Below are 25426 nucleotides of genomic sequence, written 5' to 3'. Positions count from 1 at the left end.
TGGTGGATAAATTTTGATTCCATTTTCTCGTTATTTACTAATTTAACTATTTTAAAAGTAGCCAAAAGTAGTAAAAATATCATTCAAAGCTGCTTTTAATATATTGAATCGTAAAAAAAAAAACCCTGGAATCATCTGATAAAAAACCCACTGTGCATTTTTTTAATTCCCTCAAATATTACAGAATACATGACCTCAATGTTCCACTTTTGGAAGTTGGTCACTGTAAATATCACAGTTTATCAAGAAGCTCAAATAAGTGGATATCAGCTAAATTCTCTAAATGTAAGTACACCAAAGACAAAATAATTCAGGATATTGACCTCTCATGAGGTGAATAGCCATAAATGGACGAGCCTCTGTTTTGCAGATAATCTGGCCACACCCACTCAGATTCCCCAACTGTGTAATGATTGTCCATTAAAACACATGATGTCATTCCTGTCTGAGGAAACAGCAATGCCGGTTGTGTCCTGTCTACTTTCTAAACGTCCCGCCAGACAAAGCAGACTAACAGAGGGCATTCCAGTGGTTGTTGGAAAAGATTACAAAGAGAGAAAATGCACCACATGGCATCACTGCCTCACGCGTTGGCGGTGGAGCGGTAATCTGACGGCAGGCCAGCATGCATGTTGAGGGTTATTGAGTTGTTTATACTGCTCTCTTGTCAAAATAATTTCCTTGAAGTTCTCAGTGTGGCCGTTACTTATCTGCAGGAAGTAGACACCCTTCATTTAACCCCCATGTTTCCCCTGGGACAAGTATTCAGAAAGGGATATTGTCAGCTTTAAGGTTGTTTACATTTTGACTGGAGTGTGCCGGCTGGGCTGCAGTCGGCTTAATGATTAATTACAGGCTACAGATGCAGAGGTGAACAAGAGCCGGCTTTTTATACAGTATAAACAACAATTAAAAGTGTAATTAGAGTTGAATTTTACAAATTAAGTCACATATATTTTGCTGTTACGAAAAACAATGCTGAGGGTTGCTTTAACCCTTTGAAACCTGGAGCGCCATCACTGTCCATGTGCTGCTTTCACATGCCTTTCACAAATATTTAAAACTTTGAACCATGGCCAAATTGATGGGATTTCTTTCAAAAACAAGGGAAAAAAGGCAATGAGCAACTTAGTAACAGATGATTCATAAATTGCAAGAAATTAGTAGGAAATTATTTTTTAAAAAAGCAAAGGAAATATGTCCAGGGAAAAAATGGAGATAGCAAAGAAAAAACTACAATTTACATAATCTTATATTTAAAATTATGTTACAAAATAATTATAACTTTTTAAGTAATTTCCTTTTTTTCTGTCTTTTTCCTTTTTTTAAAAAAAAAAATCAGGTAATTTACTTGTACTTTGTATTAACTTGTTAATTTTTCATTTTTTTCTTGTTTTGTTGCTCATTGCCTTCCTCCTATGTCTTTTAAAGAAATCAAGCCAGTTAGCTCAGGTTTTAAAGGGTTAATGTCACATTAGAAGTGAATTGAACCATTTGTTATACTTACAATGGACTTTTTTTTTTATCTGTATTTATTCAGGGAAGGATAACTGCTTCTGTGTGCTCTTTTGCAGCGACGCCCTCCTTCATAGGTCACATTCACAACTGGGAGGAGCCCAGTACAACCACAGACCTTGAGGATTTCCACTAGAGCGAGCATGGGTTAAGTCAGTGCAACATATGTGGTGGAGGTGGCACACTTTTTCAGTTCCTTAAAGGCCCCGGAAACTTAAATTCTCAGAGTTTTGTGGTCACTGTGTTTTTGTTCTCACTTTTGTTACTGGTTGGTGGTGGGCAAGGCTCAATTTGATTAAGTTGATGACATATTTTTCCCTCCATCAGTCATGATTTAGTGATATTTAAATGAAAGTATGACGGCAGTTGTGGGTTTGTTTGCTTTGGTGCCAGTTATTTGTGATCAAACCTCACCCACACAGTCCTGATTATATGGATTTATTTTCTAGTGTTACACTCCAAACTTTATGCATATTATGCATGAATATTTAATGTTACATAGAACATAGAAGACACATCAATTTAGAAATGTCACACTTGAGTATGTGCTGTTGTGCTGAATATCAGCACAGTCGGTTGACGAGGCCACAGTTGTACACCAGCACGACCTTGAGTGCAATATTGCTTTTATTTGACAGTTCTATAAGTGCCATTTATAAGTCAACATCAAAAAGTGACAATAGATTTGTTTGTTCAACCTTTTCTTTTTACTCCGCCAAAACAAATAATAACACAAGTGGACTGTTGCCAAGCAACACAAGCATTCCTGCTCACTAGCTTGTTACTTTGTGTAGCTCCTTACGTGAAGGTGGCATTATGTTTGCGGGCTGTTTGGACCATTGTTGTGAACACGAAATCTCATATTTTGAAGAAATTTCTTCAAATTTGGCACAAACGTTCACTTGGACTCAAGGGTGAACTGGTTAGATTTGGTGGCCATAGATCAAAGGTCAAGGTCCCTGTGACCTTGTCTGCCTCATTTTTCTGAACAGAATATCTCAAGAAAATCTTGGAATTTTTTTTTCAAATTCGGCGCAAACATTAGAGTAGACTCAAGCATGAGCTGATTAGATTTTAGTGGTCAAAGGTCAAGGTCGTGCTGATCTTGCATTTGTCGCACTCTTGTGAACTTGATAACTCAAGAATACCTGGGGGAAATTGACGTTCAAGAGGACTCAAAGATGAACTAGTTAGATTTTGGTGGTCAAAGATCAAGATCACTGTGATTTTGCATCTGTCTCATTTTCATAAACACAATATCTGTAGATGACTTTAACGAAGTTTACTCAAAATTGGCACAAAATGTCCACTTGAGAATGAGAATTTGAAGGTCAAAGGTCAATGTCATGGTGACCTCATAAAACACGTTTTGAGCCATAACTCAAGAACCATATGTGCCCACCGTGACATTGTGATTGCTGCTAGGGGAAGATGTGTGTGTATGTCTGTGTGTGTGTATGAAGAATCCATGTTTTTACAGACGTGGATTTAAACTTGTAAATGCAACTTGTCTTGAGCGTGGAGGCGCATAACCGCATGGCGGTATATGTAGTTTTTTACTAATATGCAGTAGTATTTCCCATGTTATGCATTAAGGATTTCCCTTTTAAGATCTGAAATCTGAGTTTTTTCAGGTTTTCAGTCAGATCTTGTATTACCCACTGCTGCATCATATTTAGAAAGAGCAAATCTCTCCTTGTAGACTCACATTCTTCTTCTGTCCCGTGCCTACAGTGTGCTCCTTTTGGCCGCAGATGGTGTTTTGGCTCAAGTTGTTTGACCACAAATCCAAACACATGTACAACTCAATGGGATTATCCTGGTCGTTCTGCAGTATCCCATACATGGTTCAGCTTTAACAGCAAGGACAGCTATTTAAGAATTCCCCTCCCAACATGACTGGAATACCTTGGGATGCTGCCAGAGACCAGACAGAGCCAAATGTACCGGCTCTTCACATGACCTGTGTGCCGCAGACAGAAGCAGCTCCTTTGCACCACTGACTCCTCACAAGATATTCTGGGATTCTGCTGAATAGTATTGTGTTGACGTCAACTCGCCGGACTGACTGAAATTTCTCCTGTCTGCCCGAACCAAACTGTGCAGCCTGGAGTGTGCCACTAGAATAATTATACACATTTCAGCGGTTGATTATAATGAGTTAATTGATGCGTTTAATAAGCCATCATTTGCAGTGTTGAGAGAAATAGCCTCTTTTGTCTGCTGGCCAATTAGAGCTCCTGTTGCTGCTCTATCCTCTTTGTGGTACAAGTTGTATGTTTAAGTGACAGAATGGAAAACTCATTAGCAATTTAAATACAGAATTAACAATTAAAAGCCTTTTTAGCCATGTTAGCGGCAAGACTCCAGGCATGGCAGGTGGTCCACCACTTTGGCGTAGACTAAAATATGTCAACAAGTATTTGCTGAATTACCATGAAATTTTGCACAGACACTGTGTCCATGAAGCCAGTTGGCAGTGATCCTCTGACCTCTGTGGCCACCAACAGATGCAGTGAAATGTTTTGAAGACTGTTAGAAGTATTGCCATGAAATCTTGTAGATTTTCATGTTCGCCTCAAGATAACTCACAATAATTTTATTGATCTCTAGCTATTCCAGCAAATTAATATTGTGCTTCTATAAAGTTGGGGAACTCACAAGAGACAGATTTTAATTTGAAGCTGCAGAGGCCTTGACTTTTAGAGCCTAATATGGTCAAGCTCCCAAACCACTCAATCATGCATTTCCTATCAAACAAGTTGATGCTGTCTTCTGTTGGTTCCCCATGCCCCGTCCTTTAAATCCATCACGTCCAGTTCGTAAGGCAAATTTTCAGGTAGAAGTCTCAAGTTCAAGCCAACTTTTAACCTTAATATCAACCGGGATATTTTATTTTATTTTTTGAGTTCTGTGTAGCACTCTTCTTAAAAGTAAACTAGACTTTGTGTAAAAATCCAATGAGTGCCCATTAAACTTTGCCTGTAGATTTAACATTTTAGCAGTCCTTGCTCCCTTGTCTTGAGGTCAATGGGTTTATGGTTAGATGCCTGAAATAAGGACTGCGGTTAACAAAAGCTGAAGAGACCTTAGCTGTTTGTGCTACGACATAAAATAGGTTATTCTGTAAATACCCCACTTGTGAACTTTTAGGCCTTAACATGTTTTTAAAAAGGCAGTTGCTAACAAGTGGCTAAATGAGACTACAGAACGCCATCACTCCGACTTTAACTTTACAGCCTGTTATGATGATGATGTTGAAGTTGTGAAGTCATTACGCTTAAAAAATCATAAGTTGCGATCATTGTAAAAATTATCTTTCTGAACTAAACATGTAAAGTATCATAAACGTTTGCCACAGAGTTTATTTTCTTAAGTAATCCAAAATCCAGTGGAAAAATCTCATAGGCTTTTTGTGGCGGGAACCCAGGTGAAGCTAACCTCCACATCGGCCCAGAAAAACAAACTTTATACCTGAAAAAAAAAGAAATTTCTTTTAGCATCAGCTGTACTCAAGTGCTAATTAGCCAAGCCAAGCATGCTAACACACTAAACAAGTGGGGGATTTTAGCTTTCTGACAATAGCATGTAGCTCAAAATAACTTTCACTAAGTAGCCTCACAGAGCCACTAATCATAGATTTTTTTTATGTATTTTGCTCATATTAAAAAAGCAATTCTTTTTGATACATTTTCATTGTGAGCATGCTAGCTTAGCTTAAAACAATGACCCCTAGCCTCACAGAGCATGAGCTGTGGACTTTATTTTGAAAAGATTAAAGCCACATTTCATGATGTAATGCTGAATTTCGATAAATTTCCACGTCAGACTTTAATGTGAAACAAACTTTCACTGTGAGCGTGTAAGCTGACTGACATTAGCATTTAGCCCAAAGCTAACTCGCTGCTCTGATGAAGCACAGCCTCAAACAGCTGCTAACATGGCTGCAGACTCCTGATTCACATTTATTTTGCAAATCCATTTATAGGCTACACTAATTAAATCATTAATTATTTAAAAGCACAATAGTGAAATGGTGTTATTAATTGACTCAAATAATGAACTGTGTTTTAATTTGTATTTAAATTGTATAAACTTTTAGCCAATAGTTAAATTTAAATGTGAAGTTAATGAATTACTTTAGTTTTTCTAATGCCTGCAGGTTAATTAGCTAATGGAAAAAAGTGTGTTATTATCTCCAGACTCCATTACTAATGAGCTGCAGTCAGCTACTTTTGGTTTTGTTCTCCAGTTGACTTTCATCACCAGCACTGGGCTGCTGCTGCTGCTGCTGCTGGGACCAGTGGGCGGTGAGCTGGCAGTCTGCTCCCAGTCTGTGACATCACTTTCCCAAACATTCACCCTTGGAAGTTTGTCCATATATGGAAGAGCGCTCCACTTTCCCCTGACTGCCGGGGCTATCCCGTGTCGGCATCTCTCCTGCTCTCTCAGTGTGTGTGAGTGTGTGTGTGAGACAGAGTAAAGGGAGTCAGTTTACCTTACAAGGCAGACAGACCTGCCTTCCCTTCACATGTTTACAGGAGTCTCATTGTGACTCACCTTTCTTTTCTCAATGACTGTGAGCCTGTTTTGCGCATGCGCAGTGCAAATTTGCTATATTTTACACATGATGAAGTCTTAACTTTAAAATTGTGCCGATATTAAGCAGAAGTCAGGATTAACAACACATTTTAGGCATACAAATTTTATTAAAGCACAACTATTTGTGGGACTGAATTGTCCATTACAGAGACTTATAGGTCTATTTAAAGATTTTTTGTAGCCTTTTTTTAAAAAAAATAAGAGCTTAAAATGCAAAGTGACTACTAACTCTAGATGCCAGACAAATTAATAAAAAGTACAATATTTGCATCTGAAATGTAGCGCATAAAGTTAAATATGGCTACTTAAATAAAAACAAAACAAAAAGTAGTCTACATAAGTGCACTACTTGAGCATAACAGTAGTTGAACATACTTGCAATAGTTGCTTTCCACCAATGATAGAAATTTATCTCCTCAGTGGTGGAAACTATTTTAAAGCACACAATTTGTGGAGCTGAATTACATTACAGAGACTCGGATGCCTAATTTCTAGATTGAATATAGCTTCTTTTTATTTTAAATCAATGAAAATAAAATCTTAATGTGCAAAATAACGCTAGATGCCAGAAAAATAATAAAAACTACAATATATGCATCTGAAATTTAGCGCATGAAATTAAGATAGAATAGATAAACATAAATAAAAAGTAGTCTGTAAGTGCACTACTTGAGTATACAAAGCCCACTTACATTGATAGAAATTTCTCTACTTTTACGTCACTTTATATTACAGCTACAGTTACAAGCTTCTTAAGTTGCTCATTGCCTTCTTCCCATGTTTTATTTTATTTAAAGAAATCAAGCCAATTTGCTCAGGCTTCAAAGGGTTAAAGGGCAGTCTGATCCCAGTGTTAGAGCTTTACATTTTCTTGCAACAGCAAATGCAATCTTGCTGAATTTAACAACAGTATTAGCAAGTTTTCCAAGTAAACATATTTCGGGCTCTAGTGTAAAGGAGACGCCTATGGTAACGCGTTACTCTTGTTTTACTCTAATTACTCTGTGAAGTATCCGCTCAGTCAAACATTCAGATCAACCTAAAGCAGTCAACCTTGGATATAAAGCCTCCGAGCTGACAGCCGAGTCAGCCAATCCGCTTCCAGGAGGCGGGTCATGTGCTCCGGGCGGCGTCCAATCACGTCGCTCGGTCGGTTATCGATTCAATTTGTCTGAAGCAAAGTTTTTGCGTCTGTCGCTCCTTTGCCGCTAGACCTGCCTACCGCGGAGTCCTGCAGCCGGGCCAAAAACTAGAGCAGATAGAGAGAGAAAAGAGGCAGAGCCGAGGGAGAAGAGGAGGAGAGAGAGAGAGAGAAAAAAAGAGAGAGAGAAACAGAGAGAAAGAGAGAGAGAGGGAAGCCGGGGGTGGACCGTTAATTTCATCCACACACCGTCTTGAATGCGTGGCGGAGCGGAGCTGCTGTAAACCATCAACCGCGGAGAGGACCGGGGGCACATACGACACCAGCAGAGAGCCTCCTTACACACACGGCTTTATCGATATACGTGTTTAATATGGATCACTATGACGGAGAAATCGATTACATGCAACAGGAAGACGACTGGGATCGGGATCTGCTCCTGGATCCTGCATGGGAGAAGCAGCAGAGAAAGGTGAGTCTGACTTCCTTTTACCTCCGGTGGGAAGGTGCGGAAGTGTGCCTGCTCCTCGTCGTGAGAATAATAACAAGAATAGAATTAATATTACCTTGTTATGTATTATTTTGGGCTGCGGATCGATCAGGAAGGCACCAAACCCCCATTGACAGCTGCTCGCTTTAATTATTAGGCTCATTATCGCTTTTGGTAATCACCTGCGCGCGTTTCCAAACTATTCCTGGAGGTTTACGTGCTTCAAAAACTTTACATTTCAAAACAACTTATTCTGTGCAGCCTTGTGAGATATCCCGCAGCAGGAGTGGTACAGTACAAGAGGGGGAGTGTTTCAAAAAAAAAAAAAAAAGAAGGAGGTCAAAGAAACAATTAAAAACTGGACAGGACGCCCACCTATCCAGTGCAACAGATGTCAGCCATGCGCTTGAGTGCATATGGTTTGTAAGTGGCCCCTCCTGTCATCTGGTTTATGATGCGACGTGGATTAGGCTATGCTTAACAACCGGGAGATGGAGTGTGTGTTTGGGTGTGTGAGGAGGGGGGTAAACCCACTATAACTCCTTTTTCGTCTCATTTATTTGTGATTTTTGGCGATTTTACGCACGAATTGGCGCAAATAAATAGATTTCTGTTTGTATTTCAAGTTGTTTCATCCGTTATTTCCCAATTTTTTAAACTAAGTCTGCTCATGTTGATATATTACAATAGATTCATGCTTTATTTTACCTCCTTTGATGAGTTTGAGCTCCGTAACCCGGGTTGTAAGACGTCCATATATTGTCTTTAACAAGCCCAAAATCACCCACACGCGTCAAACAGCTGCTGCCTTTTTTTTTTTTTTTTTTTTTAGCAGAGTATGAATGGCCTGTTTCGAGAAGGGGTGTTACTTCTCTCTCTGCTCCCCAGACTTTTCCTCCGCTTTGAAAAACGGGGAAGAAAAGCGCTGTGGAATCTGAGTAAGCGCTGCGGTTTGGGCTGGGCTTGCATGGGAGCAAGCGTGCCCAAAAATGGTAATAATCGGCCCCTCTCGCTGCCGTTGGAAAACTTTTTCCCCAAGTTTCTTTCTCGCACTGCAAGCTCTCAGCTTCTAGTTTCCTGGATTATGTCATCGGCAGGCTGCTACCGGTCTAAGGCGAATTAGAGGAAATAAAGGGAAGGTATGCAGAGGCAGAGACAGGTGTGGACAGCAGACAGGGCTGGACAGCATCTCCTGCTGCTGCTCCTTCGCTGTATTAAACTCATAAACTCTGCTGGACCAATCACTGGCTCCTGTATTTCAGCTAAACGTTGCTCAAACCCATTGGAACAAATTTTAAATTCTTTTGGAGATCCCAAACTTTGTGAATGTCCAACGAAATGCTGGTGAAATGTTTATAAAAGCAACGGTTTATTGTGAAAATTAATTGATTCATAGGTTAAAACTGTCAAAATTTGTCATGATTTTACTGTTTTTTCAGGACAAACCAACTTATTTACATTTTATCTATCTATCTATCTATCTGTATTTGTTATGTCCATTCCCTCGTCTAAAAGTCGATGGGTCCTTTGAATGGATTTTGGGTTAGAAGCCTGAAATAAGGTCTGTGGATAACACAAGTTTAAGAGACTTTAATGTTTTGTTCTACAACATAAAATACGCCATTAGTGGTGTTCATTTGTGACGGTTATCTTGTTGAACAAAACGTGTAAGCATCATAGTTTATTTTCTGCAATGATCCAAAATCTGATGGAAAAATCCCATCGGCTTTTTGATGAGGGAACCGATTGGTCTACAGAAAGCTGTCATTCCTGGGACACTCGATGATGTCCGAAATTAATTGATTGCTTTACAAATTTGTAAAACCAAAGTAACAACAGCTACTTGTATACAGCCAAACTTTCTTTCTCGGTTATTTAGTACCAAAATGTTACGTTAACTGAATATTTTTTGGGGACTAAATACTTCTTAAAAATTATATTTTAAGTGTATATAAGTAGATGTTGTTATCATTTTGGTTCTACAAAAATGTAAACAAAGGGGTTGCTCAGAAAAACAGTAAAATAAAGAATTGAATATAGCTGAGACAATTAATGATTAGATCAATAGGAAATTAATCTGCAACTATTTTAATAATCGATTTATCGTTCAAGTTCTGTTTTATGGACAAGAATCCTTAATGTCAAAAGTGGTTTCAATGTTTGTATAAGTAACAACAGCTACTTATATACAGTCAAAGTATCCTTCCTCACAAGCTTTTTAGTCCCAAATGATTATGTTAACAGAATATTTTGGGACTAAATAACTTTTTAAAAAAATTTATGTGTATACAAGTAGCTGTTGTAATGAATTTGGTTCTAAAATAAATGTAAACAAGTTGGTTTATTCTAAAAAACAGTTTTAACCTCTGAAACCATTGATTTTGACAATATATCTTAAATTTTTATAAACATTTCACCAACATTTGGTGGAAATTCACAATATCACAGCTTTGGAAAGAATTGAAAGTTAGTTTCAATGAATTTGAGCAACGTTTAGCCAAAACACAGGAGCCAGTAATTGGTCCAGCAGAGGTTAAAGAGTTAGAGTTTGCACATGAAGGAAGCATTTAGCCCCCACATTTGCTCCAGTCTGGACTTCCATCGTGACCCCCACATTTCTGCGCCTGCATGACCCTCATTGATGCAATCATCCTGCAGAGCGCGAGATGTTTTATTCATCTGCTCCTCTCCACAGAGAGACGTGATAAGTGCTTATGTTGAGATCTGACTAGATGAGCTCACAATCAGGCTGAGTGGGAGGGCCACAGCCCCCCCTGTCAGGCAGGCACCTCTGTCCTCAGCCTGCAGGGCGAGTGGAGTCACACCATCCATATGCATGTGTGCACACGCAAACACACACCGCCCAAATTCTCTCCAGGCCACAGCAATCAGCTCTGCTGCTGATGAACAGATAACCTAGAAGCCTTTTGTGTTTGCAGATGGTTTCGCGTCAAGAAAAACATTGATTTTTATTGAAATCATAATTTTGATAAGAAAATTCTGACATATTTTCATTTTGAAATCAATCAGCGAGCATCTTGAATGTGGTTTCCTCTGCATTCGAGATAAGTGTTTGGTTGGTTTATTGTTACGACTGCGTTTTTGCTCTGTTGCTTCACTTCCTTAAAGGGTAACTTCAGTATTTTTCAACCTGGACCCTATTTTCCCTCAATCTTGTGTCAAAGTGACTAATGGAGACAACAGAAATTGGTCCAGTCTGGAGTGAGAGCGCTACAGTTGTCAGCAGTGAAACGGGCTGCACTGTAATCCCCACAGACAAATGAGCACTGTCAATTAAAAGTGTTTGTTTTTGCCGCTGAAGGGCTCAAATTGTCATTCTAAGTATCTGACAACATCATGAAAAGGATTCCTGCAGAGATAGACCTCTTTGTTAAAGAGATGCTAACCAGAAACAGCCCAGAGATCACTAACATCAAACCCACCAAACTTTATTTAAATAAAGAGTGCTTTTGTAACCATAAAACACACTTCATTCAAAGTCGACAGAAGCAAAATAAACACCACAAAAATCATCTTGATTCATTTTGACTCTGTTACAATAGTCACCAACTCTGGTTTGGTTGAAATTAACCCTTAATTCACCCAGTTAGATGTGAAAATATGTTTGCTCTGTTCGTGCTAAAATTGCTAATTTTTAAATTGAGTCTGGTGGAGTTGGTGATGGCCATTTCGGGGCTGTTTCTGGTTTACAAAAAACGTCTAACTCTGAAGGGATCCTTTTTTTTAAGTTGTCAGACACTTAGAATAACAATATGAGCCTGTCAGTGGCAAAAAATAAGCATTTTTAGTGGTTATAAACTGACAATAGTCAGTCGTCTGCAGGGATTATTTTGCAGCCAGTTTCACTCAATATCAGGCCAATTTCAAAAGTTTTGGTCTCCATTTGTCACTTAGATGCATTATTATGGAAAAATAGGATCCAGGATTAATAAAAAAAGTTCCCTTTAATTTCTTTGTCAAGAAGTGATAATGGACAGCAAACATTTTACCACCAAAGTGTGTAGAGTGCTGAAGTGTGTTAAACTAGACTGCAATCGTGGAAAAATACATGTTGTGCAGGGTTTTTTTTTTTTCCTTTGGCTCTATTTTGCAATCCACTTTGACGCACACGGACCCAGCATGTCAGAGAGTGCTTAAAATATTTTGAGTCCGATGCAAGTCTTAACCTGAGCCCAGGTATAAAGGCAGGTTTCCTCTTATCTTGGAATCTTAATGTCTCTGCAGATCCAGGTGTCTCAGGTACACTGTGCCAGATGTTACTTAAAGCTGCAGCTCCCACAGATTTTGTCTTAAACAACATGGGAGTTTTAGTATGTATTTATCGGATGCATTACATCCGACAAATGTTAAACAAACACTCCTTGTCTGTGTTTGGTCTGTGAGAGTTTGTTGTTTTCGTAGCAGGAAGGTGGAGTTCAGGTGTTGACTGCTGAAGCTAATTTGTGCAGGTTTGTCCTTATAAGGTTATGAGCTGCAGCACCTTCGATCAGGCCCTCCCTATAAACCTCCCGCCTCCCACTTCCCATCTCCCACACCCCATCCTCTCTGTTCCCAAACGCTCCCGACCAACACCCACATTCCCCTGCTCCAACTGTACAAGCCAGGTCACAGATAAGGCTCATCCCTCATCAGTCTGATGCTTCACTCCTGCCAAAAACTTTTGTCTTGTTTTGTGACTTTGAGTCTGTTCTGACTAGAGCTGCAGCGTTTAGTCGATCAAAAGATAACTAATCAGCTGTAATTGTATTAGTAAATTTTTAAGCAAAAATGTGAAACCTTTGCTTCTTCCAGCTCCTTCAGTGTCAGAATCTGCTGCTTTTCTGTGGCGTTCATGATAGTGAGGGACTGTTTATTTTTTATGAGAGGGGAGGGTGTGGTGCTTTTTTTAAATTAGCAAAATTACATTATTTATCATAGCAAGAAACTGTAAAAGCAGAATTTTATCGTTGCATTTTTACATTTTGGAAAACCCTTGTACACATCATGGAAACAACCAAATGCCTTCTTCCCACTGCATAAAAACTCCACAAGCATCAGTTTCTTTAATGCAACGGGAATGCATACGATTGGCATTCACACCCGGGTCAAATGACTCTGCAGTAGACACGAGTACTTATCGCTTCTGGCTGCGATCAGCAGTGATGGGAATACAACACCTGGGTGAACGCGCTAATTTAAGCGAGATGCAGTGATGCGCTGCCGTTAATTACCTTCCCTGTCCTCCTAAGCTGCGTTCAAACATTGATCCAAATTAGTCTGACCTGAGGCTGAAAGAGAGACTGAATAAGGAGGAAATATATAAAGAGAAGTAACCACCGTAGTTTTCACAGACCTCTGTCCATGCTGTTTTCTACTGTTTACCTGTTCCATGGTCTGTCTGTGAGATTGCACCGACACACCAAAACACACACACACACACACACACAAACAGCACACTTATCTGCTGCAGATCTGTGTACAACCTCTGCGCTACTAGCAATGGGAAATGTAGTCACTAGCCTATTTTTAGCGGGTTTACATGTTTGAAAAACCTGCGTGCATGTGCTGATTTTTGTGGGAAAGGGGTATGCGCCAAAAATAGTGGAATTTCATCAAACTCATTTCATTCCATATTTAAAATTTCCCCCCAAAATAGATCTTGGACAAAATAAGAAATTTGAAAATGACATGAACTGTAGTGAATATTTTATAGCCTAAACGATGAATCGACTGTTTGTGAAAAGAATCAGCAGATTGATCCAATAATGAAACTTTCTCCTGCAGCTGCAGCTCTGACAGATGTGGACCATTTCTTTGAGTCTTTGTCTGACACACTAAGTGAAGGAAGGAGCTCAATTATGAAATAATGGATTCTTGGCTTTTTCCTCTTTGGAGTTCAGTTAAGGTGTGTGCGTTCAGCAGAAATGTGTTGGTCAATACTTTTCTAGGAATCATGATGCAATTAATTCACCCTGCGTGCCTCAAGTCTCTGCAGGAACTTGTCTTTTTTTGTGGAAGATATTCAGGAAGTGCACACTAAGCGAGTCAGTCATCACACTTAACACCACTTTACACTCCCCACTTTGACTAATCAGCGCTCCCTCGGGCGGGGCTGGCAGCAGGCGTCAGGACTGAGCATCCTGACCTACATCTCCACACTGCTTCTGGAGAAAATTACACGAAAAGCGTACAGATTAATATTCAGGAAGGAAGACAAACCTGCTTTTGTTTTCTGCGCCTCGGGAATGTTTAAACGACAGTTTCTTCTCAGGAGTTTCAGGAAACTGACTCAGCACATGAATGACTGCGTGACGTTTCAGTTCTAGTAAGAAGACAGCAGCTGTTTGCTAAATTGCATAATAGGATGTGTAATGTCAGCTCGCAAAATGCTTCCTGTCATCAGATTCCTCTGTTCCCATGATGCACCTTTCGCAGCTCTCTTTTTAACAAAAGAATAAGAGCGTCACAGAGCAGCGGTGACAAAGCAGGGAATGTGGAAACAGTGTATTCCCTGTGTGTGTGTGTGTGTGTGTGTGTGTGTGTGTGTGTGTGTGTGTGTGTGTGTGTGTGTGTGTGTGTGTGTGTGTGTGGAGCTCTGCTCTCCACCCTGATAAAGGCGCTATGTGCTGAAATGTTGCTTCTTTTCACTACATAAAACATGAGCGCACTGAAGAGAGTGTCACTTTTTCTTTTTTTGGCTATACAAACTGTCTGTGTCATGTGATGTTTTCCACCCTGCAGCCTGATACTGAGCCCCTGATTAATCTCACATGCACCTATTATACATATTTTTTTTATTTTAAGGCACTAAAATTAAATTTTGTACATACACCTTGTCTGCTTTTTCAAGTCGATTCAGCACGTTGAATTGGAGACAGCGGAGACAGTCAGTCAGTCAAACAGAGGTGAGGAATGTAAACAAAGAGCTAAAGTCAGAAAAAATTGTAGTCAGTAGTCTTTGCAGTGTGCTCATGTGTCACTTTTCGGCTGAGACAGGCGACGTGAGGCAACACAGCAGCCGACTTTTGTCGATTTTGTCGGTTTGGTGCGTCTCGGTCTTAAAGCTCTAATGGAAGTTGCTGCTACTGGCCAAATAATATTGTTGCTGCCCCCTGTAAGAAAAACAACATCTGCTTTTTTTTAAAGATTACAGTGAACAAATATAATGTGTAAGCTTTTATTACTTTTGGATAGAGCCAGGCTAGCTGTTTCCCCTGTTTTTGTCCATATGCTAAGCTAAGCATTGAAAACAAATGGCAGATATTCCTTTAAAGAAAGGTGAGAACATCATCGTGTGTCTCAGATGCCTCCTCTGTCTGATTCAAAGCCTCTTCAGGGAAATAAAAAAAAAAAAACCTTCTGTCTGTTTCTTGGCGGCAGACGACTCGGCGTTCATCTCTGTCACTTAGTCATCCGTCGGCTGCTGTTCTCTGTGAAACAGTAAGAAAACTGAAAGATATCTTAATAGGAAGTCTTGAGTACTCTCTGGGGCTGAAAATCCTGCGTCCGCTTGCTGTCGTGCTTAACACAGCCGGACTATAAATCCCAACAGGAGCTCCCCTGCGAATCGGTCCTCTCGCCCCGGTCACGCTCTCGGGGCGCCGTCTCGTTTGTCCTGATTGATGGGGTCACTGGCTGACACCCCAGCTGAGTGGCCCGGGAGCATCCAGCCATCCACTCGTCCCATCGCAGGAAGTTTTATAGCTCAGAAAGTACGATTACAGAGAGTCCAACATTTTTTTTAAATCCAGGAATTGATGCAAATTTTGTTCTCTTAAATCGGCATTTAGTTTACTCTAATGCACGTTTGAAATCACCCTGAAATCTTCCTGTTTGTGATAGAAATGGGAGGGTTTTAAACTTTCACGTTAAATGAATGAAATGAATGAAATCTGATGATTTAAACTTGATTAATTAAGGATTATAAAGAGTTTAGCATCAAGATATGAATGTAATCGCTGCTGAAAATGGAGCTTTGAAACTTCATGCAGGAATTAACTGTTTGAAACCTGAAAAAAATGGCTTGATTTTTTTTTTTCAAAAGCATTGAAAAAAAGGAAAAGAGGAGCAGCTTATGAAGAAATTACTCAAATTGGCAAGAAATTAGTGAAAAGTACAAAATATTACCTCAAAAATAACACAAAATAACATTACACAAAACAAAAATGGAAAAGTAAACGCACAAAAAACAACAAGACCTGAAAAGGGTGCTTAAAAATTCTAATAATTCTGTAAAATAATTTTAGAAATGTAATTATGATAACTTTTTTATCTTTTGTTTTTTTTAGGGGTGAAAAATAAGAAAATTACCTAAATATAGTGAAAAACAAAAATGAAAAAAGTAAAAAAAAAAAAAAAAAACAAAAAACCAACAACAAGGAAACAGGAACAAGGATATGATCTTTAAAAAAAGTGCTTCGAAATTATAATAATTCTGTAAAATTATTTTAAATATTGAATTATGACAACTACAAATATAGGTTTCTGGACATTTTCCTCTAGGTTTTGAAAAAATATTTTATACATCTTATAATTATGTGTAATTTATGAGACATTTCTTGCTAAGTTGCTCATTGTCTTTTTAAAAATATTTTAGAAAGAAAGCAAACCAATTTTCTCAGGTTTCAAGGGTTTAAATACTTGTGAAAGGCATCTGAATTCAGCCCAAGAAAAGCGATGTTGATCCAAGTTTCAGAGGGTTAGTTATAAATCAGTCATTTCTAGCACTAATTGTCAAAAATGTTTCAAATAGCCATGTTGAAATCAACACCTTGGACTGTAAAATGAAATGATTTCTATCAAAAACAGAAACATTTCTGGGCGACTGGCAACATTTAAAAGTGTTTTTCTTGCTCCAACTGTTTGGATTCGAACCTGAGAAAAGCTCGCTTTTTTCTCCTCATCCTTCCTTCCTTCTTCCTTTTCACTCGCCAGTTATTCAATCCTGCGTGAACACGGTCGTTGTTTGATTGAGCATTTTTCATAATGAACCGAAACACCTTGTTATGTTCCGCTAATGAGGAGCTCTCATTCGGGAAGGAACCATCTACTCTTCACAGCCCGAAGCTCCGGTGTTGATGTATGGCGTGTCAGAAGATACTGACCTGAGTGTAATGGCGCTTACATAACCCGACTCCTCGTCTCAGAGAGACTTTTGTTCTGCAGCGAGGTGGACTGAGGCTCCTGTTGGAGAAGAGGTGGCGGTGTTTACTCAGGAGAAGTCAATGGGACAGCTCGCACAGATTGATCCCTCAGAGAGCTGTTTTACTACACAAGTGGGTGAAACTACCAGCTTTTTCCACTGTGTTAACAAGCTCATTAGATTTTCAGCCAGGCTAGTGGTTTGGCTTTATGGAAGGCAATGTTGGTGCTGCACTTTGTCCAAGTTTCTCAATATTTACTGGATGGATTGTCATGAAATGTTGTGCAGACATTCATGGTTGTCAAAGGATGAATCCTAATGAGTTTTGTTACGCTCTGACTTTAATTCCTTTTACTTTAATGCTGAGATTCATTTTTGTGGTTTCGATTAAATTGTCTCAATAACTGTTGGATGGATTTTCATGAAATTTTGTGCCCACATTCGTGCTCTCCTTTGGATGAATAAGAACTGATCATGATATTGTGGTATGAGACTAGATATTGTTTTAGCTTTTGGATATGATAATATTGTAAAAGCTGTCTTTTCCTGGTTTTGGAACCCAAATCACCAAATACTTTCATAATGTGTCATTTAGGGTCCTGCATGCATCACAAAAAAACATAAAAAATGATCAGATATTAGCCTCAATCCAAATTTGAAATACTGTCATTTTAGTTTTTTCACAGTGAAGCTAGGTTGATTTTGGTGTGGTTATCTCGGATCCATATTACGTAATATGGATAAAGCCAATCAGAAATTCAAAGTCAGGTGTCAGTTGATAATAGTTAAAGATGCCTAAAGAACTGAAATCCTTCAATCCCCTTATGCACGCTGGCACAAACTGGACTGTTGGTAAATTCGGAGCGCTGTTGGAATATACTATGCACCGCACTCTGTGAGTGTCAGAGCACACACTGTGCACATTTCTGCACAAAGAGCAGTGTTACTTCATTGATTATTTCTGAAGAGTTTACTGTTTCCTTTTCCTGTTTTTAGTTTTGCTTCTGAAATGTCCCAGGGTATCTGCTGTAGTGACTGCTCACTTCTCCAATTTGCCAAATCTGCCAAATAGCAGTGTGCCAGGTGGCTTTTTAAGAGAATAGATGATAGTATGATTAGTTGAATTCAACACACCTATGACCATTTAAGGGACTAAATGCAACCCCTTTGCTGCTTTGAGCCTTACTTTGTGCCCAAATTATTTGCCGTTAAGCTATCAAAATTGGAGTTGGACACGGCCTAAATGCACTTGCGTCATGTAATATAGATTGTTTGAATAGGGCCCTTAGAATAGTCTATTGGCGAACTCCATCTCAACTTTTTTGTTCTAAATGCTGGTTTCGGTGCCAGTGATGAAGAAAGCAGAGCCCAGCTCTTTATGTCCGAGGAGAGAAGGTTGAGCTCCTCATTCTCTCGGTCTGGAAAACATTTTCATGCTTATGGTGCAGTCCCTGAACAGTTTTCCCTTTATTTGTTTCAGGAAGGTGAACGCTAATTCTTCCTCATCAGGCTGCACAAAGCATCTGGCTTTTTTAGAATTCACTGTTTGAAAAGTCAAATGTGAGCAATTACCAGGCTCTTATCTGAACAGCTCCCAAATGCCAGGGCCCTGATGCAAATTCTTGCACAGCTTATTTTCTCAGGCTCAAGCTCCAAATTTAGAAACGTATACAGAAATCAGCTCCGAGCTCTCGGTTATAGGTCATTAAAACAGTTTCAAGGCCAATTGTGCAATTCATTTTAAGCACTTTATTCAGATGTTTTTGGACGTGTGTGACTGCTTTGCATCGTAGTTTCCTCCTGCACAGACTGGAGTTTTAAATCTGCAGCTCGGTGGCAGATTTGAGACCCCGGACGGAGGAGCTTTTTTGGATTCCACATCCACCATGGGATTTGAGGTCAAGGTGCATTTCCTGTGGAGCAAAGAGTGCAGAGTAAAACCCTGCTCAATGCTCGAACACGTCTGGAACCACTACACACTTATGGTCACATGTCTTCAATAGCATAACGACCCTAAAAGGGGGGTTTATAGGCGATCTGTCTGCATGTTTCCAAGGAATTTTCCCGCACCACATGGGAAGGATGTAGCTGGGTCTTTCCTCCGCTAATGCTATTAATCAAACCACATGCATTCTCAAGTGCATGTGCTCGCTGCGAAACCTCGCTTTGAAGGCCGGGGGGGGGGGGCTCGTACTGCACTCAGGGGTCTATGAACATGTGAGTGTATTAGCTATAAGCCTCCTCACAGGAGCAGCTGCGGCGCGTCTCACGTAAGTGAAAGCAGCTTTGAGTAAACAGATACTGTGGCAGAAGCAGGCAGCCGGCACACCTTTCCATTCAGTAGCTGTGTGGGTGGAGCTCCGAGGGGAGAAGAGGAGAAGAGGAGGGAGGAGGTGAAGGAGGAGGAGGAGGGAGGCAGTGAGTGAAAGAAGAGGTTCAGACAGAGGAGCTTTCAGGTCTGTGCACAAAGAGAGCGTGTTCAGGAGGCCATCCTTTGTCACATTGTCAACCTGCAGTCAATAATTTATCATCAGTGAGCGATCAAGTTACTCTTTAAAGCTGCTTCAGGGCGTTTCCCTCCTTCAGCATAATTACTTTACTCTTTAACAGTGTTTGGCAAGTTACATAAAACATGCAATCACTTACTATTGTATAAGTAATGCATCGCTCTTTAAATTATTTAATATAAAGGTAAGGTTCCCACATATCACATTGTCTGTGTTTAAAGTGAAAGTTGAGCATTTTGGGGACTTAAAAATGAGAAGATGTTGCCGTTATCATTCTCATATTTGCCTGTACAATACAACACCTATAGCCAGCAGCTGCTTATCTTATGCTGCCTTCACGTGCTCCTCGGAAATATAATATTATTTACCGTTTTTTTCGAGTTACGAGCACATGAATGGCCCTCTAAACTTGTAATTACGAGTGGGAAGTTGCTAAGTTGTGACATTTGTGTGACGTTTCAGGGCAGCAGGTCATTGTTTCTGAGTCTAGAAGTCATTCTTCCACTTCGTTGTGTTCATGTGCTTTTAGGTCTATATTTTATGTATTATATAATATATATAATATATTTTTATATTTAATCTAGGTCACTACATGGACAGCAGTTAATATTAGTACCACACTAAGTATTAGTATTAGTATTAGTATCACACTTAACATATAGTCACAAATTGATATTCAATACATGACTTAATAAAAAAGTTTCTTACCATTGACTAAACATCGACTTTTGTCCGCCATGTTTATGCTTATATGACGTCAAGTCAAATAACGTTGTTATCAGAATTAGTGTACTCGCTTGGCATGCTTTATAGTTAAAAGTCTGCTTGCTTGTGACAGCTAATAGATTCATATACTAAAATGTGCAACTACTAAAAGTAAACAGCTACCAGGAACAAAATAATTAAATCTATAACTTTCTGCCATCAATTGTTGACACTGTGTCTATGTTTTCTGCTATTTCTGCTGCCCTGAAGCGTCACACAAACTACGACTTTTGAGGGTCGTTCATGTGCTCATAACTCGTAAATATGGTTAATATAATAATTCAGAGGCGCACTTGAAGGCAGCGTAACTCCGCAGCTCTTCTTCTGCTGTTTATCCAAAATCAGCTGGAAACTTATCAGTGCATCACCTCCCATGTGGCACAACTGTAGCCGAGAACTGCAAGAGCTTAAATAACAAAGTTGGTATCAAAACACTGTTATGTTCTGTAAATCAGTGATGCTGTGAAGAAAATTCTGAATAATGTTACGTTATATAAGAATTTTAAAAAGTGTTCCTTAAGCCAGATCTAAAAAACAAAACCAAAAAATAAATGTAAACAACTCTCCATAAAAGTTTGATGCATCACATCCATCAGCTTTTTCTTCCCTCCTCAGTTTCTCTCGCTTTTACGTCCTTCCTTTTGCTCCGTCTCTCCTCCATCTCGTCTGCCGATGTGACTGAGTGGGTGGCGCTGGATGTAAGGAAAAGTTTTCTTCTTGCTTCAGCGTGTTGAAATCTCCCTCCAGCCTTATCAGGAAGCCTGTCTTCCACTGCGCACAGTGTGGTGCGTCACCATTATTTGCTCTGTGTGTAATAAATAGGCAATTGCAGCATTCGAACAATGAGGACAGGATGTTTCTTAGCGTTTTATTTACACTGCAGGCAATTAAGTCTAATTCAGAGGGAGTTAAATTCAGTGTGGTGAATCAGCCTTCCTCGGTGGCCGACGTTAGAGGCAGGCAGTGTGTAATAAGTGCAGCGATTAAAGCCAGAGTGCACGGGGAGGAGATGAAGCCGATGTTGTTGTGGACCTAGAAAGATGGTAATGTTGGAGATAAATCAATCCATCAATCTGTGTTAGCGAGTCCTTGGGAAGAGAGTGTTCTGATGAAATCCAGGGCCAGAGGCTATTTGTTCAGCTGCACTCTTCCACTTTTCTAAAGTGGGACAAATATTGAGCGTCTGAATTTCAATCACTGGCTGCTATTGATCCTCTGATCTGCCGGCGCTCACGATCAGTTCAGGAGCTCCTGCAGGGCAGCTGCATCACGCCCCGATGGCTCTGTGCTGTTTGTGATACAGTCTGCACAATTAAATTCTGCAGCGGCAACAAAAGCTGACTGACATTTCTTTCCCCTGCACTACTTTTCCATATTTGTTTTCTGCTGCAGGATTAATCTGCATGCTCTCGACCAGAGGCATTTCTAAGATTTGAGGACATCAGAGGCTTAGTGTGGACCTCTGTAGGGGTTCTGGGTGGATCCTCCTTTCTGATGAACAAGCTCTATTTTGATGCTTTTTTATTGCGCTCTGGTGCATTATTTACCCTGAAAAACCTTATGATTAATTATGGTAAAAAAATTAGTTGTTGTTAGTAATCAGTGCTGATTGAAAAAAGAATACTTAACGAACGCTGTCATTAAAATGTACAGACTAGACTAGTTGAGTTGTTTTTTTGTTAAAAGTGGTAGAATATGAGTATATTTAGCCAAGCAGCGGACAGAATAACTTATTATTAGATCCAGGGCTTTAGATCATTATTAGGGACTGTTTGTTATTTAGGAGCGAGGAGATAATTCTTCAGATAATTCTTAAAGCACTGGGGAGGGACTTTTTTATTTTGGCTTATGGGCGGGGCATACAACTTTAAATGGCTGAATCTTGTATTTATTTTAGTCCCGATTTAAAAAAAAACCCCAAACAAACATACCTTCTCGCAGTTTTTTTTAACTATTTCTTTATTTGTTTGTTTGTTTGTTTTTAATCTTTGATGATTTTAAAACTATTTTGCGATTTTTTTCCTTTTCTTTAAAAATTTGTGGTGATTTTTTTTTCTTTAATACTTTTCAGCAATTTCTTTCTTCAAAAATTCTTGATATTTTTTTCCCTGCAAAACTTTTTGGGGATTTAAAAAAAAAAATCTTCAAACTATTTGATCATTTTGTTTCTTTAAAATGTTTAGTGATTTTTAAAACATGCCTTCCAAATCTGATAATTGGCATAATAGCCCAAATTATACCATTTATTATAGCCGGAAACTTTAAAAAAAGAAATAATCATTGGATTTTCACATTTCTGACGGTTATTGAACAAATCAGTCACTCAGCAAGGCTCAGGGAAAAAATATTTGTAGCCTTGGGGAGGGTAAAAAAAAAAAAAAAACAGCCACCCCCTAATCAGATAAATAAAGAACAGTCCCTCGGGTTTATTCTTATTTTTTTAAATAACATTTCTAAAACAGTTTTGGGCTGAAGTCTTGGCCTTATCCAGGCCTAATGACGCCACTGCTCTCGATGTCACTTGAGTTGCGACATTTAACAGCGGCCGCCGTCAAGTGCTCGCAGCGGATCTCATTACAAGTTGTAACAGACGCCTCCCCTCGACAGCCCCACGCCTGGTAACCCAGCACAAGATGAGAGCCGGCCTGCTGCTTGTTGGTGTGTAGTGGAGAGCTCTTGGCAGAGCGGCAGGGCAGCAGAGTGGTTCGAGCTGTGTGAAGTGCTGGCAGGTGCTGCAGCTGGTGGACGCAGGCGGACGGACAGGGAGGGTAAAACAGCAGCAGCGCGGGTCAGAGCAGCTGATTTGTGTTTGTGTCCTCAACTGTTCTCAGGGTCCCCTTCTTCTCTTTCTTTTCTCTCTGACTGTGCCGTGAACCATTTCTTCTTTTTCTCTCCCGTCGTAATTACAACCTCTGTGACCTTCTGCTGATCCAGCCCAGAGAAGCCAGAGAAGAAACACAGATACCCACAAGGTTTTCCTTTGCCCTGCAGATAAAACAGTTTCCCTTTCAAAACCTAATGTTATGTTACAGCTGTCAGTCCCATTCTAGAGTGGTATTTGGGTGAAGCTGTGCACCTTCTATACCCTGCAGCATGGTCTGTTGGCATGAATAGAAAACAGATTATTCCACTTCCCCAAAACCGTCGCAGCACAGGATTTCCCAGAGGAAACTGTCCAGCTGAGGTAGTTATTCTTTCACAGGAAAAGAAAAAACTTTCTGATTAATTATTACAATGTGAACATAATATTTGATTGACCTTCAACTCCAAAGATGTAGCAGGATCAAGGATGAATGTAATTTTGTTTTTTGTTTAAAAAATGGCCAATAAATGTACCTTCTATTACTCAGTACATTTACATGATTTTAGAAAAAAATCAAACTATTGTGGTAATCCGACTCAAACTGGACTTTTAAAATACATGTAAACATAACTTGACATAGAACAAACTGTACTGTTGTAACTTGTTGATCTCAGCAAGAGGCGAGTTTCCATTATAGATCTGTGTTGTTCAAAACATTTGCAGGTTTATTTCAATTGCAGCCACCGCACCCGCCGTCATTATTTCCAATTGAAGGCGACGTAGGCGTGTTAGGCCAGAGATAATGGAAAGGCAAGCCCCTTAGACGCGGGAGCAGCCACATGAGGGATTTCTAGGAGGTGATAGTCCACAATTTCACAGAGGAATTGTGGATTCAAAACGTACAGATGATCTGCTTCACTTTTGAACTTATGCGATGCAGTAAGACCTCTTGTAGCGCCTGCTGCATCATTCCCGAGAGAGCCGGTTCCTACCGACAAGCACATAGCCATAGCATCATGTGACCAATGAAAGCAGTTTTGGGAAATATGGCTTTTTCAAATCGCCTGAAATACCACCTTATGAGAGTGAAAAATACCTTTTTGCGATGAATGGGAGTTTTTTTTCGAAATTGACTTGTTTCCATTTAGTGTATTTTATATTTGCAGTTCCAATTTGCTCATTTTGAGGGTTAATGGAAACCCATCTAATGCTGGCCATACTAAATTGACGCCATTTTTTGTTTACTGTTTTTGATGGCTGCAGCTTAAGTAGGAAGATATCATCCCAGTTCTTAATAATTTCTACAAAGCTCTGATTGGTCGACTGTTTCTCCAACTAGTGAAATCAGCAGTGAGCACAACACCAAACACGTTAAAACTGTAACACTTCTGGGCCATAAGCATTCATTCTTACACATTCTTTTTTTTTTTTTTTTTACATTTTTTTATCCAAAACCATAGAGTAATTCTGAATGTAGTTTTGGTTAGTGGTATTTAGCATAGAGCAAAAATAGTGACCTCAGGTGCACATATTCAAAAGCAAAATGCTAATTTCAGCTTTTATGTAACAGGTGTTTTGAATTCAAATATATTTTGGCCATCTTCTGTTCTGTTGTATTTTGAGTAGGAATTTTTAGCACTATGATGTGTCTGTAAAGCAGCATAAATCCACTTAGCCAGCAGCAGAGTGTAAATGATGATTTGAATGGATGTTTCATGTCGAGGCCGGAGGAAGTCAAGTGGCCACTGGAGTCAAGCTGAATAGATCGCAGTGACTCCTGATCAAGGTTTCGGGACTATTTTTGACACTTATCTCTACTGAAACCAGCTTTTGTGTCGGGTTCATTTGCTGAACTGAGAGCGTTACCGCTTCTCTCTTTGACTCGCATGTGGAACTGCTTTCAATCTGCGTAATTTTTGTGTGTCTGAATCCCACGTATAAACAACTCTGAAACCAAAGATCAGATCTAGTTTGACTTAACAGGAAAAAAACACGTCACCAAGTTAAAAAATACAAGTATTTAGCATCTTTGTAACTGTTATTACTCTTGATAAGGAGGTGGCACCTTGCATGGTAGCCTCTGCCGCCAGTGTATGAATGTGTTTGTGAATGGGTGAATGCTGATTTGTGTTGTAAAGCGTTTTGAGTGGTTGCTGAAATAATTACAACAATAATTACTTTTTTCTGCTTTGAGGAGGGGTGTTAATGTGTTTAAGGCCGGAATAAATTCTTTGTAAAATAAGTCAACATGTCACAGGAGTCACAGGACTCTGTTGACTCATTGGCTGCTTGTACTCTTTGGTCGCAGTTTGCTGCTAAAAGTCAAACAACGGCAGCAGCTTTCCACATTTCAGGGCAGATTGCGGCAGACAGCACTTCACAGTTGCTGTTGTTTTAATCTTAATACCAGAAAAGCACTTTATAAATCTACTTAGTTATACTACATTTTGGAAGTAAGTAA

At 39.6% G+C, this 25426-nt stretch overlaps 1 protein-coding gene across 2 annotated transcripts in view; it reads left to right on the top strand.

The window, feature by feature from the left end:
• Positions 1-7310: 7310 nt before the first annotated feature.
• The window catches only part of actn1 (actinin, alpha 1), a 74144-nt gene continuing 56028 nt past the window's right edge, over positions 7311-25426 (top strand). For both annotated transcript variants that reach the window (XM_042500100.1, XM_042500098.1), the window contains exon 1: positions 7311-7730. In XM_042500100.1, coding sequence (XP_042356034.1) covers positions 7632-7730 — 99 coding nt within the window. In that variant the 5' untranslated portion in view covers positions 7311-7631. The remainder of the gene's footprint in view (positions 7731-25426) is intronic.

Source organism: Plectropomus leopardus, chromosome 14, assembly GCF_008729295.1.
Source record: "Plectropomus leopardus isolate mb chromosome 14, YSFRI_Pleo_2.0, whole genome shotgun sequence".
Classification (NCBI taxonomy): domain Eukaryota; kingdom Metazoa; phylum Chordata; class Actinopteri; order Perciformes; family Serranidae; genus Plectropomus; species Plectropomus leopardus.
The sequence above is the reverse complement of the archived record's forward strand: the minus strand, read 5'-3'. Positions and strand labels throughout refer to the sequence as shown.